The sequence below is a fragment of the Anolis sagrei genome, chromosome 1 (assembly GCF_037176765.1).
Source record: "Anolis sagrei isolate rAnoSag1 chromosome 1, rAnoSag1.mat, whole genome shotgun sequence".
NCBI classification, from domain to species: domain Eukaryota; kingdom Metazoa; phylum Chordata; class Lepidosauria; order Squamata; family Dactyloidae; genus Anolis; species Anolis sagrei.
This window is the reverse complement of record NC_090021.1, coordinates 233083278-233104580: the sequence shown is the minus strand read 5'-3', so window position 1 is coordinate 233104580 and position 21303 is coordinate 233083278. Positions and strand designations below refer to the sequence as shown.

The 21303-nt window shown below is 43.4% G+C and overlaps 2 protein-coding genes across 2 annotated transcripts in view; both read left to right on the top strand.

Moving 5' to 3' along the window:
• The window catches only part of GRK2 (G protein-coupled receptor kinase 2), a 43301-nt gene extending 38265 nt beyond the window's left edge, over nucleotides 1-5036 (top strand). Inside the window, exons 19-21 of the mRNA XM_060772143.2 lie at nucleotides 209-345; nucleotides 593-706; nucleotides 2997-5036. Of these exons, the coding sequence (XP_060628126.1) occupies nucleotides 209-345; nucleotides 593-706; nucleotides 2997-3167 (422 nt within the window). The 3' untranslated portion in view covers nucleotides 3168-5036. The remainder of the gene's footprint in view (nucleotides 1-208; nucleotides 346-592; nucleotides 707-2996) is intronic.
• Nucleotides 5037-19730: 14694 nt separating this feature from the next.
• Nucleotides 19731-21303, top strand: part of ANKRD13D (ankyrin repeat domain 13D) — a 30914-nt gene continuing 29341 nt past the window's right edge. The window contains exon 1 of the mRNA XM_060772156.2: nucleotides 19731-20100. Within this exon, the coding sequence (XP_060628139.1) occupies nucleotides 20011-20100 (90 nt within the window). The 5' untranslated portion in view covers nucleotides 19731-20010. The remainder of the gene's footprint in view (nucleotides 20101-21303) is intronic.

The following is a 21303-nucleotide window of genomic DNA, read 5'->3' as shown; positions in this document are numbered from 1 at the left end:
TTCAGGGCAGCTCTGCTCAGTGCTGGGAGTGCTCCTGTTAGCTAGCTCTGACCATTGAAATCTAAACTATCTACAGAGTTGTTGTGAACTTTTCCCCATCTATTTGGGGGGAAGAAGCCACCAGCTGGATATGATTGAACCTGGCTCAGCTCTCATATTTGTGTTGTCTTTAATTCTCTTCCCCCCCCCCCCCACTTTTCTTGAACAGATTATGCTCTGGGCAAGGATTGCATCATGCATGGCTACATGTCAAAGCTAGGGAATCCTTTCCTTACTCAATGGCAGAGGCGATACTTCTACCTCTTCCCAAATCGTTTGGAGTGGCGCGGAGAGGGAGAATCCCCGGTAAGTGAAGAGCTTTGAACCATCAAGCTGGGAAAGGGCAAAATAAAGGTTTGAGTGGAGTGAGAATGAGCTATCTATGTACACAAGAATGTGGCGCTGGCTTGCAAAAGTGGGCAGGCGGGGAAGTGGATTGTAGTGCCAGGTGGACGGGTTGCCTGAATATGGGCAAGGGATGCACAACATACATACTTTTAAATTGGAGCTCAAAATAACTTCTTTAAACCAAAAACTTTGGATTCCACTATAGCAATCCCTACTTACCATGGAAGAGATTCAGTCAGTAGAGGAGACGCAGATAAAGGACCGGAAGTGTATCCTGCTTAAGATTCGGGGAGGCAAACAGTTTGTCCTGCAGTGTGACGTGAGTATCTTCCTCCCTACTCCCTGTTGTGTCACCAAGAAGAGAGTTTGAAGAGCATATAGATGTCAAAAAACAGCCTTGGTATTTTGGAACAGTTTATTTTGGCCCATCATGCACAGTATTAAATGGATCACCATTCTGAAATTTTCCTCTGTATGATTTATGTGGAGGGCTGTAGTTATAATAATTAGCAATGCTGTGATGCTTCTTGATAATTCAAAGTGCTTTGGATGTGTTGCCTCAGTCACCCTTACAAAAAAATTATAAAATAAATCACGATGGTGATATCGTTATGCCAAAGGAGTCAGGAAATATTTTGGCTTGAAAAAAACCCTGTTCTAATGAATTCATAGACAAGGCAAGATAATGATCCAGGAGTCTAATGCTGCAATTCATTGTGTTTGTTTGTATGCTAATACTATATCTGGAGACCTAAATCTCAGTAGTACTAGATCTGGATTCAAGAAAAATCATATCCCTATATTGCAGGGGGTTGTCTCCACGTCTATATCACTTATGGCTAGTTTACACCACTACATGTATCAACACATGATTCAGTCGTAGGGTGAAATAAGGTCAAGAGAAAAGTGAGTGGTACTTCCTTGAAGCTGGCAGATGTAAATTTCTTGTATGCACAAAAGGAGCTCCTGACACAGGGACAGCTTTGGAAAACTATGGGGGAAGATGTGATGTTACTTTTTATACAAGATTTAGCAGAGCAGAAACAGGAAGGTCAGAACACTTGTGTTTCCTGCTCCTCGATCTCATTTCTAAGATGGCCTGCAGTTCCTTTCTGAAAATCTGTGGACTGTAGACAAAGGGAAGTTTGGGGGAAGGAGGACAGGAAGGAAATAACTTGTTATGTTTACAAGGCTAGTTCAGTTTTGGTATGTTCTAAAGAGCTTGCATGGGCTTTATAACAATAGAATAACTAATACATCGTAAGTAGATCTGTAGTATTTAGCTGCATTTGAATAGAAATGAGCAAATTGCAGCCCTCCAGTTGTGGCTGGAATGCAGTACCCCTCATTCCTCACATTGACTATATTGGCTAGAGCTTTTGGGAATTATACTGAAAAATCTAGAGGGCTGCAATTTTTCCCAAATTCAGGGCTGCATATATTGGCCATATTGTGAGACTATCAATTTATGTGGTTGGACCTCAACTACCGCTAACCCTATTAAAGTGCTCTCTGACCTTTTAGTAGACCCTTGCTGCTCCTTTTCAAGGTCTACACAAAGCAAGTGAACATTATGGTCAAGGTTAACACTTCTCTGCATCTCATTAAATTTAGTGGATTTTGGAAATTAGATTGCCGAATTCCAATTATTCCAGTAGGAGTTTTTATATTGCTGACTATTAACTAATGCTCCAGAGGTTTAAAAACAAATCAGATGAGGTTTCTAGGGCTCCTCAGAATGCATTTGCAATTCAACTTTTTTTTGGTAGAGAGACTGCATGTAAAATCAGGAAATGTTTAAGCTCTGTACGAGGCAAGTTTGGGCAGCAAATATTCCTATTAATATTTGCTTTCATGAAAGTAAACTGAATGAATGACATCTATGGCACATAAACACAGGCAGACTAACATCGCCACCCCACTGTCCTTCTAATTAACTAAAATGTGAACCAGCCTTGTTAGTTGAAAAAATGAAGGATTCTGATGGGCTCTTATGTCTAGTTTAGTTAAGAAAGTTATAGAAGAGATACTGTAGCTTAAAAGTTCTACTATCTCAGGTGGCATTTCAATTTTAACAGATAATACTTTTGTTTAAACCAGTGGTTTCCAGCCTTTGGGCCTCCAGATGTTTTGGACTTCAACTCCCAGAAATCCCAGCTAGCTTACCAGCTGTTAGGAACTATGGGAGTTGAAGTCCCATAGTTCCCAAAGGTTGGGAACCACTGGTTTAAATTAAAGAGGAATAGGTCTGGAATCTTTGCCCATACTCCCATGTCATTATGATTTCTTGAAATCTACTTTGTTGTAATGTGCAGATCTGTCTCCATTGACAAATCAAGGATTTGTTAATTAGCCCAAACCACAACCTGAGCCCATGGTTTGTTGTAGCTGTATGCATTCAGATTTTTGCTTTAAACCAGGATTTGTGGTGACATCTAAACTAACAACCATGGTTTTTCTTTGGCTTGTATATCTATGTGCCTACCATTAAGGGGGGAACTTGACAGAAAGAGAAGAGATGCAAAAACATGGAAAGCAACAGCCTGTTCGTTTGTACACTTTGTCTTTGTCTGCAAGCTCCATGTTATTCCTCCTTTTTCCCCATACAGAGTGATCCTGAGCTAGTGCAGTGGAAGAAGGAGCTACGCGATGCCTACCAGGAAGCTCAACAGCTGCTGCAGAGGGTGCCCAAAATGAAACACAAGCCACGCTCTCCAGTGGTGGAGCTAAGCAAGGTCCCGCTGATCCAGCGCAGCAGCAGCAGTACCAACGGCCTCTGACCCTCCTCGCCTTCCTCTCCCATCCTTAATTTATTCGGCTGGGTTTGTCCACCATGCCCACCCTCTTCTCCTGTCTCTTTTTGCTGATTGTTGTGACGTCCACCCCAGCCCCCTGGGGTATAGTGAGGGGGTGGGGCATCCAGAAGGTGTGGGACAGGTTTCCCCCCTCCTCCCATCACATGGGAATCGATACCCATTTAAGGGGAAGAAGCCTGGTTGGTAAGGTGGGCCTGAGTCAACCTGTTCCCCACTGAGCAAGGCTCGGATTTTAGATCCCTGCCTCTAAATAGGACCAACGTAAGGAGATGTTCTGAGGTGTGTCATGCATCTTGAGCACTTCCTACTTCCTCCCGGTAGTGCCAAACATGTGTTAGTGCACATAAGAGGGGCATCACAGAACATGGTGGTATGTGGGAAAGCATATCTTCTGTGGTAAGTCCCTCAACACTAGTGAGGACGAAGATCAATCTGTTTGACAATCTGAATTCCAACCCCTTTTACAATCCAGCACCAGGCTCTGAAGTCAGTTCCGCAGTAGATCTTGAAGGAAGTGTGCTCTGGTTCTGGCAGCGTGAACTCCAGAGAGTGTGTGTGTGTTCTTTCACTGCCACCAACCTTTGCTCGGTGAGCCTTGGTGAGGCAGCTGTTGTGCCATAAGCATATCTGTCAGGATTGGCCTCAGTTATCCCATGGGGGATACATTATAAGGAATTGCCTTGAAACTGTTACATTCTAAGAAAAAAAACCCCCATCTAACATAAGTGAAGGTTTACTCCCATTTCTTTCCCCTTTCCTGTTCCTAAATCCAAGACTTTAACCCTTATGTACAACCTCTTTTTGTCCCTCTAGCTACTGTCACAGTTCTGACGTTTCTGACCCAGGGTGGCGGCTGCTCACGCAGCTGGCCTTAGGAATTGCAGTTATTTGCCTCTGCTGTCCTGCTATCTGACGCCTGAACAGACGTTCTTTGTCTACTGTGCCAAATTTCAAGATGATTTTAATGTCCCTCCCAGTTGGCCCAGTAGAGTATGTATAAAGCTGTCCTCCCTGCAATCCCCAGGCCAGGTCTGGACAGGTTCCCTGCATTGGACTTGCCCAGACTGTATTGTTGCCTCTTACTCTGCTCTTAGGGGGCAGGGTGAGAACTGCCTCTACTCTGCTGCCTCCACTGCCAAAGCCCACCGTGTGTTTCTGTGGAAAGAGGGAGGGGCAGACCATGCCAAAAGAGATTCTGAGCTGCTTGAGTCTTCTCGGGGTTGGGGCTGGAGTGGGGGATGCAGTAGCTGGAAATTCAGCCTGGATGGGGCCCTGTGCCAACTCCCAAGTATCTGAAGGATTCTGTAAATATTTCCGTGCCAAGGGGGCCAGGCTGGGTTTAAAAAGCTGGGCCCATTCCTCCCCTCCCTTCCAGTATGCCTTGTATGAACAGCACCTCCCACCACCACCTCCCCAGCAGTGTTATGATTTCTCCCACAGGATGGTGAGGAATCCCAAGTTGAATTAATCCAATGCCCCTCCTCCTTCCTCCATTTGCAGGGGTTGGGGTGGATGGCTTTCAGTTGGGGATCAGGTCTCGTCCCCACAGTCTCATGCCCCAAGCGCATGCGATTGCCTCTGCTGCATGCCTCCCCCTCCCCCCATGTGATGAGTTTTGCCTGTTCAGCCACCTGACTCCTCCATTCCTTCCATAGTGATATGCTGTGGAAGGGGAGAGGTGGAATGAAGCCCCTTCCTTGCAGTGTTTGTACATATTGATCTCTGGTTTGTCTCTCTGGGTTATTATTATGGATTTTTTGCCGATTTTTGAATGTGATTTTAATGAGTGGGATAAAGACTGTTTTTTATAATAAAAAAATCCAAAACCCGCAACTGGAATATATAGACATTTCACTAACAGTATTTACTAACAGTATGCATAAAACATCACTGGAGTTGATACAATCTTATGTATGAAACTGCCTTGTATTGAGCTATACTGTTAGCTAATGCCTTTCACAGTCAAGTGTTTTTGTTTGTTTGTTTGCTTGTTTTTGGATGAATCCAAGACCATATACATGTGACGTATATCTTCTGCCATGAAGCTGTGAGTGTTAATTTTGACTCTTGGTAGAAACAGGCATGCAAGCCACATAGTTTTTGCTAGAAGACGAAAGAGAATGCCTGAATGTATACATATGATAGAAATGTCCATTACAGTAGATCACTAAAACTCTGCCATGCAGCATGGGTGAAGATCAACAGGCAGTTTCATGGTCTTGCAGCACATCTTAGACTGTCTGGCCATAACAACTTTTTATAAGACAGGAATGATTGGAATATTGGCCAGATTAGTAAATTGGATCCCTTTAACAAAGGATTTTTCTGAAAGCCAGTTAAGAGTTTTTAAAACCTTTAATGCTGCTCTTCTCTTGCTTCTTGGGTTGTTACTAATAGTGAAAAATGCCTAACTGTCGTGGAGAAGAGAAACTGGTGTAGTTAAAAAAAGAACCCTTACTCTCCATCTTTAAAACTCATTCCAGCAATAGGCATTTTCACTTTTTCATAGAATCACAGAGTACACAGTAAAAAGTCTGATTTATTATGTTGAGAGACCAAATGATTGAAACTAAAAAAATGTGTGGTAGTGATGCAAGGGTGGTTCTGAAAAAGGTCCTATGGGGGAAATCATTGCCGAAAGTATACTGCAGACATATGTGAATTATTGCATGGTTTTGATGCCCACAGCATGATGTCTATCTAAAACAGTGGTTCTCACTCTGTAGGTCCCCAAGTGTTTGGGCCTACAGCTCCCAGAAATCCCAGCCAGTTTACCAGCTGTTAGGGTTTATGGAAGTTGAAGAACAGAACATCTGGGGACCCACAGGTTGAGAACCACTGATCTAAAACATTTGGGCTGGAGCAGAAAGGGGGTACATACATCTTGATGCATACACAACCAGAAAAATACAAATAGCTTGTGGACAGGAGAAAACATGTGTCTCTTGTTGACAATTATATTGCAAATAATATAGAGTAACTGTCTGTGACAGTAAGGTGAGAAAAAGCAGACAATCTATTAACAAATGCCCATGCAGCTGCAATTTGTGGTCTAAGATGAGTTCCTCAAACTACTGCAGCTCTTTTCACTTAGTAGGCAATTTGAGACACAGCTTTAGGATCACCAATACTATTTCCATTGCATGATCCACAAGTTGTACCCAAAATGTAGCCTCAGACATTTTGTGGCTCAGAAGGGACAATACAGCTCACTCATTGCTTCACTGGTAGCTGCTGCATGTGATCCCAGGGGTGTTGTAACCCAGTGCTGCCGCACAAAGAAATTATCTTACCAATCAGATCGGCTTCTTTAACCCCCTTCTTCTGAAATGTAACTATGATTTCAAGCAAGATTTTAAGTTGGCTTTTAAGATTTTTTTTACCTAAAGAAACATTGACATTGCAATCCTATGTATGCTATTTCAGAGGTAAGCCCCACTGAATACAGTTAAACTTTTCAGGTGTAAGATGGGAACTGACACAAATGTTGACTTATCGAGTTTAATAAGCTTTCAATGGCAGATTTTCTTAACAAAATCATATCTTTTCAGAATCACCATATCTACCTAACAGAAACATTCTTTTGGATCAGCATTTAGCCTGCAGCAAACACACATACCAACTGTCTTGTTTTCCATTAAAGTAAAAGTATTACAGATACTAAAAATATCACTTGTACACATGAAGGACTCAGTTCACCTTTCTCATACGTCAACTGTGATGTGAAAATAAAGTCATTTTTCAACCCCCAGAGAACAAACAAGGTAACAACTTCCATAGAAGTGAATGGGCCCAAATCTGATATCCAATGGGGCAATATTCCAGTTAGAGGTTTCTGCTGAACTCCATCACCATACTTCAACAAAAATATTTCAAATAAAAACTTCAGCATTAAGTGGCTATACTGGAATTTTTCAGCAAATTCATTTCTATTTTCTTTATGCTTAACTGGAATTGTGATTTCTTTCCACAGATCCACACATATTGTAGTTGTTTAATTAAACTAATATAAAATATCTTTAGAGCTTCCTCTTCTCATAGGATACGAGACATAAAAAAAAAAAACAAGGAAAGGTTGCTGCAGAAACAACACTGTTCTATGGAACTTTTAATAACATTGGCTCTTGTAGACCAGAATGTACCGTATCAGATGTACGAAGTGGCACTTCAGTTAGCAGGATTTTATACTCGTACTTGGGCAAGAGTGGGACAAATGTAAACAAATGTAAACAGTGAATGCAAACAGAGATGACAATGATAATCTCAACAGCTGCAAAGCACAAAAACATTTCTTGGTTGATAACAGATAAATCATTCCACTGATGAACTAGCTGTTTAACATGTGTGTGTGTACTTGAAAAGTTAGTCCATGTTATATGGTTTGAAAAAAAATCCCACACTTTTTGTTTAGACTACAGGGACCAAATCCTCTGATGAACTGTTTACATTTATTTCATGATGGAAACTGCCTCTAACGTTCCTTTCTTCAAGAATTGCCACCTTAACGTCACTGACAGTGTTCTGGGAGATTAGACAGGCATTTGAACATTGCCATTACTGATGACAGATTTATGTTGATTCTTGTGTGTAGAAACTACCCTTTTTGGTCCTAAACAGAATGCAGCAGGGAATAGGTGACAATGAGCCAGCAGATCAGATTGGAAGATGACCAAAACAGCAAATATGGTAGACTCTCAATAAACTGGCACCCTTGGGGATGGGTAGATGCTGGTTAAATGTTTCTGGTTGCTTGAGAGTTACTATTAAAATAGGCTTAACTAATGCTATACCCCATGTTATACCATACCATAAACTGTATTGACTTGATATGAATATTGAAATACAGTAATTAAAAGCAAATAAAGGCAAACTTAATGTAACAGTTTTACTGTTTTACTGTATAATAAAAAACAGCCTTTTATTTAAAGTACTATTTCTTCAATGTTTTTGCTGGTTGCTTGAGTTCCAGTTCACTGAGAGTCTACTGTATTTATATTACAAAAATTAACATAAGTGCATCATAGGATAGAAATAGTATTGTTACTAGTGTCTCAAGATGCAAACATGTTATTATCTTGCATACTTTCAGACTCTGCATGAAAATACCACAGATCTACTCCTAGCCGTTGCATTTATAGTGCTTTCAACTCATTGTTTATATGTTTTTCCCCCATCACCCACGTGTATGTATATATAATCTGACAATTGAGGATAACACTTCTTGCATTTGATGTAGTGGGCTCTGGTCCACAGAAGCTTAATATACCATAAATCAGTTGTGTTTTGAAGATGCTACAAGAAATACACAATAGACTCGGTGATCTTGGCAAAAACAAAACTAGCCATAGCAGGGCTAAACTCTAGAAAGGGGAGGTTTTGCTTTTCAGCATTGATTGTAATGTGTCTGTGAAGATTAATAGGATTGTTGCTGCCCGCCTCCCCTTTTTCCTAGAAATGTGAGAGTGCTTTGTGTATATTTGTATAGTAGGGATCTGGACTGGATAATTCTTGTCGTCTCTTCCAACTTTGTGATTCTGCGAAGTGTGATGTCCAGCTTTTCACATTCTGTCACTGCTGAAATCTGGTGCATTCTGTGCTTGTTAGAAACCGCAGGTGTCCTTCCCTGCCAAAACTGGGAAAGGGAAAGGCATTCATTCTAGTCTGGCACATAAGGTTGCTTGCGAATTGTTAGTTGAGAAGCATATTGCTCAACCAAGAGGCTTGTTGACCTGACCGGTGAGTTCTGAAAAAAAGTCAGCCTCCATTTCCTCCAAGGTGCCTCCTCTTCACCTCCTGTGCTGCATTTTTCTCAACCTGGTCATGGGAAGCCTCTTGTTTACTAGAGCCTCTCCCAATGAAAGGAGGCCACTTCTGTTCAAGGTGAAGGAGGTGCCAGTTTCCCTGTCCCTAAAGCCGAGAAACAAGTCAAGCGAGGCACAGTCTGTAGACAAAGCTGCTCTTGCAATTGCATTCCAACAGTAATAATAGCTCAAGCTAACCGGAAACCCTTAAATAAAAGATTGGAAACTAGCCATTCCACCTACTCGGAAGTCAACATCATTGAGGTCAAGGGGACTTGCTCTGGAGTGGCGTATTTGACACCTCATAAGGATTAAAGTTTTCTCATCTTGTAAGCTAAGCAGAGTCAGATCTGGTTAGTAGTTGGGTAGGAGACTGCACTGTAGGGTATATTTCAGGGGAAACCACTTCTAAGTATCCCTTAACTAAGAAAACATAGGTAGGTAACCTGAAGGCATATGCACCCACACATCTGACACTTCTCTGTGTGCAAAACACTTTGACCTAGGTTCTTAGTAAGCTTGGAGAGTTCTCAGAGGAATTCCTCATTCGGGATAATTTTGGTTTGCAAGGTGCAAACATGAAATAGCAGGTCTAAGCAAGGTGTTAGATGACCCATATTTAGAGCTGGAGGAGCAGAGTGATTTCTTGGATGAGAGGCGCTGGACTCAAGTCTGGCAGCATCAGAGCCACCTTGACTATAGCTGGGAGCTTTGGAGAGAAAAGAAACATGCTTTGCACATGCTCAAAAGCATTCCTTTACTGAATTATTTGCCCAGTTGAGAATTATTAGAAAAAATAGACTGCACGTGTTAAGAGTTCATTGCAAATGTATATCCCAACTGAGAAGGAGAGGAAGAAAACATGTACATGCTGGTATTCCATTATGTGTTAAAATTAAGCCAAGAGAATGGCAGAAATACACTCCACACTCAGGGGTATTCCTTTATAGCAGTGGTTCCCAAACTTTTTTTTTTTTTTTTTGGACTGGGGACTACTTTGACCAGGGACCACTCTCCAACATTAGTACCAAAAGGGTTACAAATCAGTTTTTGGTCAACTTTAGATTCGGTTTGATTATTTGGGATGCCGATTCAGAAAATTGCATTGGATAGACCATGTCAGCTCTAATTTCTGATACAGAACATATACCATCCAGTAGTCGCCATCTACTTGCCCACAGAAAACCATATTGAATAAGACTTGGCACTATAAGAGGGTTTTGCGAGACTAGTCATTCTTGTTGCAAAGGTGTAGTAACAGTGAGGCTGCGGACCATATTTTAGTTCTTGCGGACCACAGGCTGGGAACCACTGCTGTATATAAATTTAGACAGAAAAGCCACTGCACACACCCAGTATTCCTTTATTAATTTATATGTTCCAATTGAAGGTGGTTGGAAAGAAAAGACATTCTGCACATGCTGAGGATCATCCCTTTGCTGATATATATGTGTTCCAACTGAGAAGGGTCAGGGGATCAGAAAGAAAAGGTGCTTAGTACATGCTCAGGAGCATTCCTTTAACAATTTATATGTTTCGACTAAAGGAGGTTGGAAAGAAAAGATACTGTTACGGTCAGGAGCCTTTACTAATTCAGGTGTTCCAACTGAAGGGGTGTGGAAAGAAAAAAACTGGATTATATAGCACTGTCGACTCATAAAATACAGTTCAAAGCAGATAATGTGGATCATCTGCTTTGATAACCTGGATTATATGGCAGTGTAGAAGGGGTCCAAATAAACCAATATTCAACAGAAACTCGGGTTTGGGGTCATCTAGAAGCCCTCTCCTGGAACACTTGGGGGGGGGGGGGCTTCTGTTTTATGTTTATGTCTGATATAATACATTGTGTTTAAATATAATCCTAATTTGCTAAATTATAATTTGTTTTTATATGCTGTGTAGTTTAATTTTCATTATTATGTGTTTATTAGTTGTGTTCAGGCATTGAATGTTTGCCCTTTTTGTGACTGGAATCTGGTCTGGGTCCTTTTGGAGAGATAGGGCAGAATATAAATAAAGTTGTCATAATAATTGAACACAATTTGAAACACAAGATGAGTCCACAGCAGACAAGATCACTCTGCTGGCTGTTGTATTGGATTACATGTCGGACACTTCCCAAGTGTCTAGGACTGTGTGATGTATCGACGAATAATGCATACAGATCCCAGTAAGGTGGCCTTTTGCAGCCAGCAGATGGTAATTTTGTTAGCGCCAATTGTGTTTAAGTGCAGGCCAAGGTCTTTAGGCACTGCATCCAGTGTGCCAGTCACCACTGGGACCACCTTGACTGGCTTGTGCCAGAGTCTTTGCAGTTCAATCTTTAAATCCTCATATTGTGTCAGCTTTTCCAGTTGTTTCTCTTCAATCCTGCTGTCACCTGGGATTGCAACATCGACAATCCATACTTTGTGTTCTAACACGATCGTGAGGTCAGGAGTATTGTGCTCCAAAACTCTGTCTGAATCCGGAAGTCCCAGAGGAGTTTGGCGTGTTCATTCTCTGTAACTTTTTCCGGCTTGTGATCCCACCAGTTCTTTGCCGCAGGCAGATGGTATGGTATTTGTGGCACAAGTTCCAATGAATCATCTGAGCAATTGTGTTATGCCTTTGCTTGTAGTCTGTCTGCACGATCTTCTTGCAGCAGCTGAGGATGTGATCTATTGTTTCATTTGCTTCCTTGCAGAGTCTACATTTGGGATCTGTTGTCGACTTTTCAATTCTGGCTTTGATGGCATTGGTTTGAATGGCTTGTTCTTGGGCTGCCAGAATCAGGCCTTCCGTCTCCTTTTTCAGAGTTCCATTTGTGAGCCACAGCCATGTTTTTTCTTTGTCAGTTTCGCTCTCAATTTTCCCCAGGAACTGTCCATGGAGAGCCTTCTTTTGTCAGTTTTCTCTTACGCTCTGGATTGTGTTTTTACGGTATTTCCTCTTTGTCTTTTGCACTTTAAGCAGTTTACTACTATTGACTTCCTTCAATGTTGGTTCTTGACTGCCTTTCACATAATCTGCCAGTGCGTGTTTCTCTTCTTCTACCGTTTGTTTCACTTGCAGAAGCCCTCTGCCTCCTGATTTTCTGGGCAGGTAAGGTCTGTCGACATCACTACGCGGGTGTAATGCGTAGTGGATTGTCATCAGTTTTCTTGTTTTTCTGTCAAGATCATCCAGCTCTGCTTGTGTCCACAATCCCAGCAGTGTATCTAATGACGGGAATGGCCCAGCTGTTGATAGCCTTCATTGTATTTCCGCCATTCAATTTGCTCTTCAAAACCTTTCTGACTCTTTGGATATATTCTTTGCTGACCACATTTTTCACATGCCCATGCTTGATATTGTCCAACTGTAGCATGCCCAGATATTTATGGGCTTCAGGCTGATTGCACTTTATGGTTTGTCCATTTGGCATCTCTATGCCCTCGCTGAGGGCAATTTTCCCTTTCTTTAATGCCACTGTGGTGTATTTGTCTAGGCCGAACTCCATACTGATGTCAGTGCTGAAGATTCTGACTGCGTTGGTCAGTGACTCGATTTCAGTTTCTGTTTTTCCATAAAGCTTTAGATCATCCATGTACAGCAAGTGGGAAATTTTTGGTGAATTTCTTGCTGTTATTTATTTATTTATTTATTATTATTTGAAACACAGCAAGATGAGTCCACAGCAGACACTTTGCTGGCTGTTGTATTGGATCACACGTCGGACACTTCCCAAGTGTCTAGGACTGTGTGATGTATCGGCGAATAATGTGTGCAGATCCCAGTAAGTGTGCAGCTGGCAGATAGTAATTTTGTCAGCACCGATTGTGTTTAAGTGCAGGCCAAGGTCTTTAGGCACTGCACCCAGTGTGCCGATCACCACTGGGACCACCTTTACTGGCTTGTGCCAGAGTCTTTGCAGTTCGATTTTTAAATACTCATATCGTGTCAGCTTTTCCAGTTGTTTCTCTGCAATCCTGCTGTCACCTGGGATTGCGACATTGACAATCCATACTTTGTTTTTTAACACGATTGTGAGGTCAGGCATATTTTCCTCCAAAACTCTGTCTGTTTGAATCCGGAAGTATTATTATTTCCCTGGCGAGATAAGACCCTAGCCCAGGCATGGACCAACTTGGGCCCTCCAGGTGTTTTGGACTTCAACTCCCACAATCCCTAACAGCTTCAGCCCCTTTCCTTTCCCCCTTCAGCTGCTTAAGAGGAAAAGAAAGAAAGGAAAGGGCCTGAGGCTATTAGGGATCGAGGGAGTTGAAGTCCAAAACACCTGGAGGGCCCAAGTTGACCCATGCATGGGATAAAGGCACTCCATGTACAGAAAAATCGAGGAGTGCGTGTTGGTTTTTTATAATGCTAATGCCTGAATATGCAAAGACAAAGCATCAAACAGAGTTGCTGCAAAAGCTGACGGGCTCTCTGAGAGTATGAAACAAAAGAGTGAAGTAGGAGTTTAACTCAGGCGAAAGGTATTTAAACCTTTTAGGACAGTCTACTGATTCAAACAATGCAGCCTCCCCCAAGCCAAAACACATGCAAGCAAATAACAAACTCGAGAACACCAGAATAATATAATAAAACAGTTTACTCACAAATCATGTATGAAGATCATCATACAGGTAAAAATCTTGAGGTTTCATGTAATCCAAAAATATAGCTAAGAACTACATTAGGCCTGTGGTACAGGTAGGCCTCTATCAGCATGCAGAGGTTACATGACGAAGGTAACTACTCCTAACTCTAGGAACACGTTCTCTGTGTGTGAAGACAAAGGACTAGGGGGTCCCTTTTATAACTTTCTCACATCAAAGAGGGAATCTACTTGAGCATCTGCACGTAGGCAATGTCGATTCTGATATCCCAGCATGCAACCTTTAGGATGGGCAATAAAATGTTCGGAATGTTAGAGTGTTAGCTTTCAGCAAGAGTATGGTGACCAGAGAAAAGGGGTATCCCTAAATGCATGCTTGATTGTACATAATCCAACAGCCCTCCTCAATCTGTCATGCATTTAGTTAGTTAGACTGTTAGTCCCATCTTGACACGAAGATTCTGGAAGCCATCTCTTGGTAGAGGTTTCGTCAGAATGTCTGCCACCATCTCTTTCGTCGGACAGTATGCCAACTCGATCATTCCATCTTGAGAGAGCTCGCGCACGCTGTGATATCTAATTGCAATGTGCTTTGTGCGCATCATCATCTTCTCAGACTTGGCAAACTTAATACAACTTTGGTTGTCTTCAAAAACTTGAATCGGCTTCTGCTCATCAATTCCGAAGTCAGTCAGAAGTTGATGAAGCCATAAAAGCTCGTCTGATGCCAGGGAAACAGCAATGTATTCTGCTTCTGTAGTAGACTTGGCTACTAACTCTTGCTTCCGGCTGGCCCAAGCAATAGGACCATTTCCATACATAAACAGGTATCCGCTGACTGACTTGCAGTCCGAAGAATCTCCAGCCCAATCAGCATCCGAATAACAAATTAACTTTGGTTCATCACTTGCTGGTAACTTTAATTGTAAGTCCATAGTACCCTTCAGGTATCTTACAACTCTTTTAACAGCTATCCAATCTCTCTGAGTAGGTGCACTGACTTTTCTACTCAGTATTCCAACAGCTGAAGATATATCTGGTCTTGTATTGGTAGCTAGATACAACAGTTTACCTATAGCTGTTCTGTATTTATCATTATTTGGTAAGAGTTCATTTTCTTCATTGTTTCTCAAAAAATCTGTGACCATTGGTGTTGCTACTGGGTTTGCATCTTGAAGTCCAGTAACTTCCAATAAGTCTATAATCTTTTGCTTCTGGTTCAAGAGGAAAGATCCATCGTCCTCTCTCTTGATCTGTATTCCAAGATAGTATGTAGCATCTCCAAGTTCTTTAATTTCAACTTGTTTGCTCAAATGATGTACAACTTCTGTGTAATCTTGATCTAATTCTGATGCCAAAATCAAGTCATCCACATAAGTCAGAATAAAAGTACAATGTCCATTTTTGACTCTAGTATACAGGCACTGATCAGCTTCTCCTTGCTTGAAACCTAATTGCTTCAGCATTTCATCCAGTTTCTCATTCCACGCCTTTGCCGCCTGGCGTAGTCCATAAAGACCTTTCCGAAGTCGACAAACAAGATGAGGCCTTTTCTTGTCTTCAAAGCCAGGTGGTTGTCGCATGTACAACTCTTCAGAAATTGTTCCATGTAAGAATGCAGTCTTGACATCTAAGTGTCGAACTGTCATCTTCTTTGAAGCTGCTATACTTAGAAGAAGTCTTATGGTACTGTGTTTCACAACAGGTGCGAAAGTTTCATCAAAATCAATTCCATACTTCTGAGAAAATCCTTGAGCAACTAGTCTTGCCTTGTAGCGTTCAACTTTTCCTTCAGAGTCTTGCTTTAATTTGAACACCCATCTGCATCCAATTGCCTTCTTTCCTGGTGGGAGTTCAGTAAGAGTCCAGGTTCCATTCTTGTATAAAGCATCAATCTCTTCTTGTGCAGCTCTCCTCCACTGTTGAGCTTGTGTAGGAGGTAGCATCTCAATTTCTTCTATAGTAGATGGCTCACTGGGTAACGCTGACTTTGTCATGTAGGACAGACGCAAGGGTGGCACACCTCTGTTAGGACGCAATGAATATCTGGGAGCTTGTTCTGGAAGACGATCCACTTCTGCAGATCCTTCTACTCCAGGACTTGTCTCACCACCATCATCTTCTGGCCCTCCTGTTTGCGTACTGTCTATTGCATCTGCAGTGCATTCAGGCGCTGTTTCCAGTGTGTCGGTTGAAGAAATTGTTGGTATATCACTAATGGACTCTACAAGTTGTAAGGGAGTGCTTTCTTCTTCATCTGAAAAATCTAGCACAGTTCCTTTCAAATTGACTTTGCTCAGTTCATCAAAATGTACAACATGTCGTGTAGACACTTCACCAGTTTTCAGATTCATTACTCTATAGCCTTTGTTTGCTGGTGCAAATCCAACTAAAATAGTTTGTTCAGATCTACAGTCCAACTTGTGCCTCTTCTGTTTTGGAATATAGGCATAAGCAATGCTGCCAAACTTTCTGATGCGTTTCACACTTGGCACATTCCCATTCCACATTTCAAATGGAGTTTTCGTAGTACCCTTTGTAGGCAAACGATTTTGAAGATGAGCAGCAGTTGCAATGGCTTCTCCCCATAAGCACGCTGGGAGCTGCGCTTCTGCTAACATACATCTTGTCATATCAATGAGGGATCTAATCTTTCTTTCAGCTACACCATTCTGTTGAGGAGTGTAAGGAACACTTTTGATATGTTGAATTCCATTTTCTTCCAGGAATCTCTGTGTGCGGTGTGAAGTATATTCACTACCACAATCAGTTTGAATGGCCTTTGGTGTGCATTCAAACTTGGTTTTCACCATGGCAACATATCTTTGCAACATATCTTGTGCCTCTGATTTGTCTTTCAACATGTAAGTAACACAATATTTTGAGAAATCATCAATGAAAATAACCACAAAACGATTTCCTCCAAATGAAGTCACATTAAAAGGACCACAAATGTCACTATGAATCAAGTCTAGAACTTTAGTAGATCTCTTTTCTGTATTGGTTGGAAAAGAGGGGCTTATTGCCTTCTGCTGAATGCAGGTCACACAGTTGTCAAAAACTGTATTGCTGATTTCTAAATTTGAAGCCAAGTTGTCCTTTTGCATCTGGAGAATGGCATTTGCATCTCTATGCCCAAAACGTTTATGCCATAGTTCAAGAGTATTTCCATTAGTTTGTGCATTAACCATGTTGGCTTGTTCACATAAAACATTTAGTTCATAAATTCCATCTCTTTCAAAAGCTTTAGCATACAAAATATTGTCCTTTGATATTTCACACTGTCCATTCTCAAAATGAATTGCAAAACCTTTCTTATCCATTGAACTGACGCTCAACATGTTGCAACAAAGAGAAGGTGCAAAAAGAACGTTGGAAATCTCATTTTCTACAATTTTATCAGGCAAACTACATTTCACAAGACACTTGCCAGAGCCACGAATATCAATTGTATCACCATTTGCTACTTTCAAATCACCTTTAACATTCTGATCCAGTTCAACAAAATTATCAGGGTTATATGAACTATGTTGTGTACAGCCAGAGTCCACAACCCAAAGGTTTTCTTTATTCCTGAAAACACCCATTGCCATAGCAGATCCAGAAGTCATAGGCTTATTCCCTGAAGACTTGTTTCCAGAATTTTTTTCTTTCCTGTCTTTCTTGATTATTGCCACCGGATGGCGCACTATTTTTCTTAGGTAGTCTGCAAAACCTAGCGGTATGTCCTACTTTATTGCAGTTAAAACAGACACGCCCTTGGGGGCCGGGCTTTGAGGCTCCACCTCTATAAGTGTGGCGATTAGTCATCATGTAATTTGACTCAGTTGAGGCATGTGCTTCAGCCAGTGCAGATCCATCCCTATCCACACAGAAATCTCTAATCTTGGTCAAAGCCATCTCAAAAGAAACATCTTCAGTTGCATCAACAATTGCCGTTAGGGCTTCAAAACTTTTGCCAAGAGTGCCCATTAAGAATCCTACTCTTTGAGTTTCATCAAAGTTCAGTCCAATCATTTTCAACTGATCCATAAGCTCTGTAAAGTTCTCAATATGCCTTTCACAATCTTTCTTGTTATTAAGCCTCATATCCATAAGTCTCCGTATTAAAGCTCTGGAACCTTTTTTAGATACATATCCAAATTGCATCTTCAAACATTCCATCATCTCTTTTGCTGTCTCACATTCCTTAACATAAAGCATCTGCTTGTGTTTGAGACTAGACACAATGAGACGCTGGCCTAAAGCATCCTTTTTGTCCCATTCTGCAATTTCAGCCTCTCCTTGTGTGGGACGTTCCTTCTCCAAACAATCTCTCAGGCCTTCTGCCTTCAAGTAAACCATTATTTTACTTCGCCAATAAAAATAATTGCTTGCAGATAAACCCTCTTTCATGCCAGGAAAATGATACATCTCTTCCATTTTTCAACCAAAAAGAATCAAAATTCAAAAAGAAAATCTCAAAACTTGGTCAAAAAGGAAAAAGGAACATGAAACTCCAAAAGAAAAAAAAACTGGGTTCCGAGACTTGCATGCACAGGGGGGAAAAAGAAAAAGAAAGGAGGGGTCAAAACCACCTTTAAAACCAAACCGCAAAAATAGGCTGCTCTCAGAGACTGACCTTTACCAAAAAAAAAAAAAAAAATGCCTTTGTTAACTCTCACCCAAAAAAAATATCCGCAGCGGCTTCACAAAGAAAACCGATATCAACTCTCATTGACTTCCCGTTGCTGCGGCCCACATAACCTGTTGGTTTTTTATAATGCTAATGCCTGAATATGCAAAGACAAAGCATCAAACAGAGTTGCTGCAAAAGCTGACGGGCTCTCTGAGAGTATGAAGCTTTTGCAGCAACTCTGTTTGATGCTTTGTCTTTGCATATTCAGGCATTAGCATTATAAAAAACCAACAGTGCGTCTACTACACTGCAGGATTAAAGCAGTCTGAGATCTTCTGAACTGCCAGGGCCCAACGCTGTGCAGTTTGACAAGGTCTTCCGCTTTTCTGCCAAGGAGTGCTGGTGCCTCGTTGTTGTTGTTCATTCGTCACCAACTCTTCGTGACCTCATGGACCAGCCCACGCCAGAGCTCCCTGTCGGCCATCACCACCCCCAGCTCCTTCAAGGTCAGTCCAGTCACTTCAAGGATGCCATCCATCCATCTTGCCCTTGGTCGGCCCCTCTTCCTTTTGCCTTCCACTTTCCCCAGCATAATTGTCTTCTCTAGGCTTTCCTGTCTCCTCATGATGTGGCCAAAGTACTTCAACTTTGTCTCTAGTATCTTTCCCTCCAGTGAGCAGTTGGGCTTTATTTCCTGGAGGATGGACTTGTTGGATCTTCTCGCAGTCCAAGGCACTCTCAGCACTTTCCTCCAACACCACAGCTCAAAAGCATCGATCTTCCTTCGCTCAGCCTTCCCTAAGGTCCAGCTCTCACATCCGTAGGTTACTACAGGGAATACCATGGCTTTGACTAGGCGGATCTTTGTTGCCAGTCTGATGTCTCTACTCTTTACTATTTTATTGAGACTGGACATTGCTCTCCTCCCAAGAAGTAAGCGTCTTCTGATTTCCTGGCTACAGTCTGCATCTGCAGTAATCTTTGCACCTAGAAATACAAAGTCTGTCACGGCCTCCACATTTTCTCCCTCTATTTCCCAGTTGTCAATCATTCTTGTTGCCATAATCTTGCGTTTTTTGATGTTTAGCTGCAACCCAGCTTTTGCGCTTTTGGTGCCTCACCAAACTACAAATCCCAGGGCTCCAGAACATTGAGCCAGAGCAGTTCAAGTGGAGCCAGGCTCCCTGAAATCTACAGCGCAGGGGCCTGTGAGGAATGGTGGGCGTTGGAGTCCAAAACACCTGGAGGGAAGGCCCAAGTTGGCCCAGGCCTGGGTTAGTCCTTTCCCTCAGAGAATCGCGATATCAGCGGGAAGGAGCTTAGTCCCGGCCCTTTCTTGGAGGATCCGAAGGCCGAGAGGAAGCCGCGGGGTTGGGCAAGGCAGGCTCCCGGCTGAGAGCGGGGCAGAGCGGGGGCGGGGACGAGGCCGGGGCGTTTCCTGCGCGGTCCTCCGGGGCGGGGAGGCCGCGAGAAGGCCGGGGCCGGGCTTCCGCGCTCTGTGGCCGCCGCCAGTCTCCTCCCTCCGGCCCGCCTCTGCCTCCCTCCCTCCCTCCCTGGCGCCGGGAGACGACGCCGCCACCGCAGCCGAGCCCAGCCAGGCCGCGCCTGCGTCCCTCTTCCCTCCGCGGGGCCCTGCAGCTCCGAGCCCAGCGTAGCAGCAGCAGGAGGAGGAGGAGGGGGAGGAGGAGGAGAACGGGAACGGGCGGCTCCTCTTCTTCCCGCTCTTGACCCGGGAAGGCAGGCAGGCGGGCAGGCAGGAAGGCAGGCCCTGGCGGAGCGGGAGCGTCGCAGGGACATGGTGACGGGATGGACCGCATCGCCGACGCCTTCCCGCTGCACCTGCTCGTGTGGCACAACCGGCACCAGGCGCTGGACGGCGAGCTGCGAAAAGGACAGGTAGCGGGCCCCGTCCCCCGTCGGCTCTCCCTCTCTCCCTCCCTCCTTTGGGGCCCTGCACAGGCGCCAGGACTAGGCCCAGGCCCGGTCTTGGGGGGCTTCTCCCTGCCTCGCCCCCAACACACATACCACACACACACACACACAGGGAACCTGTCAAAAGGCCTCCTCTGTGGTACCACCCTCCTCTTCCTCCTTTCCTCTCAGAATAAGCCTGGGGGAAAGAAAGGAGGAGGGGGTGGGCTTTGCCAAGATGTAGCTTGTGGGGTGGCCCTTGAAACCCCTTTGTGGCTCTTGGCCCCTCAGGTTAGGAGGCATGGGAATCAAAAGAGATGGAGAATAGGAACATGCAAGCACATTCTGAGGGCCCTTCCTCACCCACAGCCATCAGAATCATCTTCTCCAGCTCTTTCTCCTAACCTGAAGGGCCAGGAAAGGGGTTTCAAGGGCCACCCTCTAAACTGCATCTTTGCAATGCCCCCCCCCTTTCTTTCTTTCCTTCCCCCAGCCTCATGATAATTGTCCTGTATTTCCATATTATTTCCTTCCAGTCCTCCTTGCCTTTCCAACCCTGAAGGGCCATTAGTAGGAGCCCCTGGTGGCGCAGTGGGTTAAACCCCTGTGCCGGCAGGACTGAAGACCAACAGGTCGCAGGTTCGAATCCGGGGAGAGGCAGATGAGCTCCCTCTATCAGCTCCAGCTCTTCATGCGGGGACATGAGAGAAGCCTCCCGCAAGGATGATAAAAACATCAAATCATCCAGGCATCCCCTGGGCAACGTCCTTGCAGATGGCCAATTCTCTCACACCAGAAGCGACTTGCTCCTGACACAACAAAAAAGGGGGGGGCATTAGTTGTAAAGGGGTTTCAAGGCCCAAGTGGGTCCTGAGGGGCTTTTCCGTGTCCCTCGCAGGGGCCTCACCTTCCAGCCACAACTCATTCCCTCTTCCCCAACACACACACACACACACACACAGACTGGGAATCTGTCAAATGGCCTCCTCTTTGGGATGGCCCGCTTCCTCTTTTCATTTGAGGCCCCTTCCACACAGCTCACATTATCTGCTTTGAACTGGGATATATAGCAGTGTGGGCTCAGAATTTGAACCCAGTTCAAATTAGGTATTGTGGGATTATCCACCTTGATATTCAGGGTTATTATATGGCTGTGTGGAAGGGCCCTCAGGATAAGCCTGTCTTTCC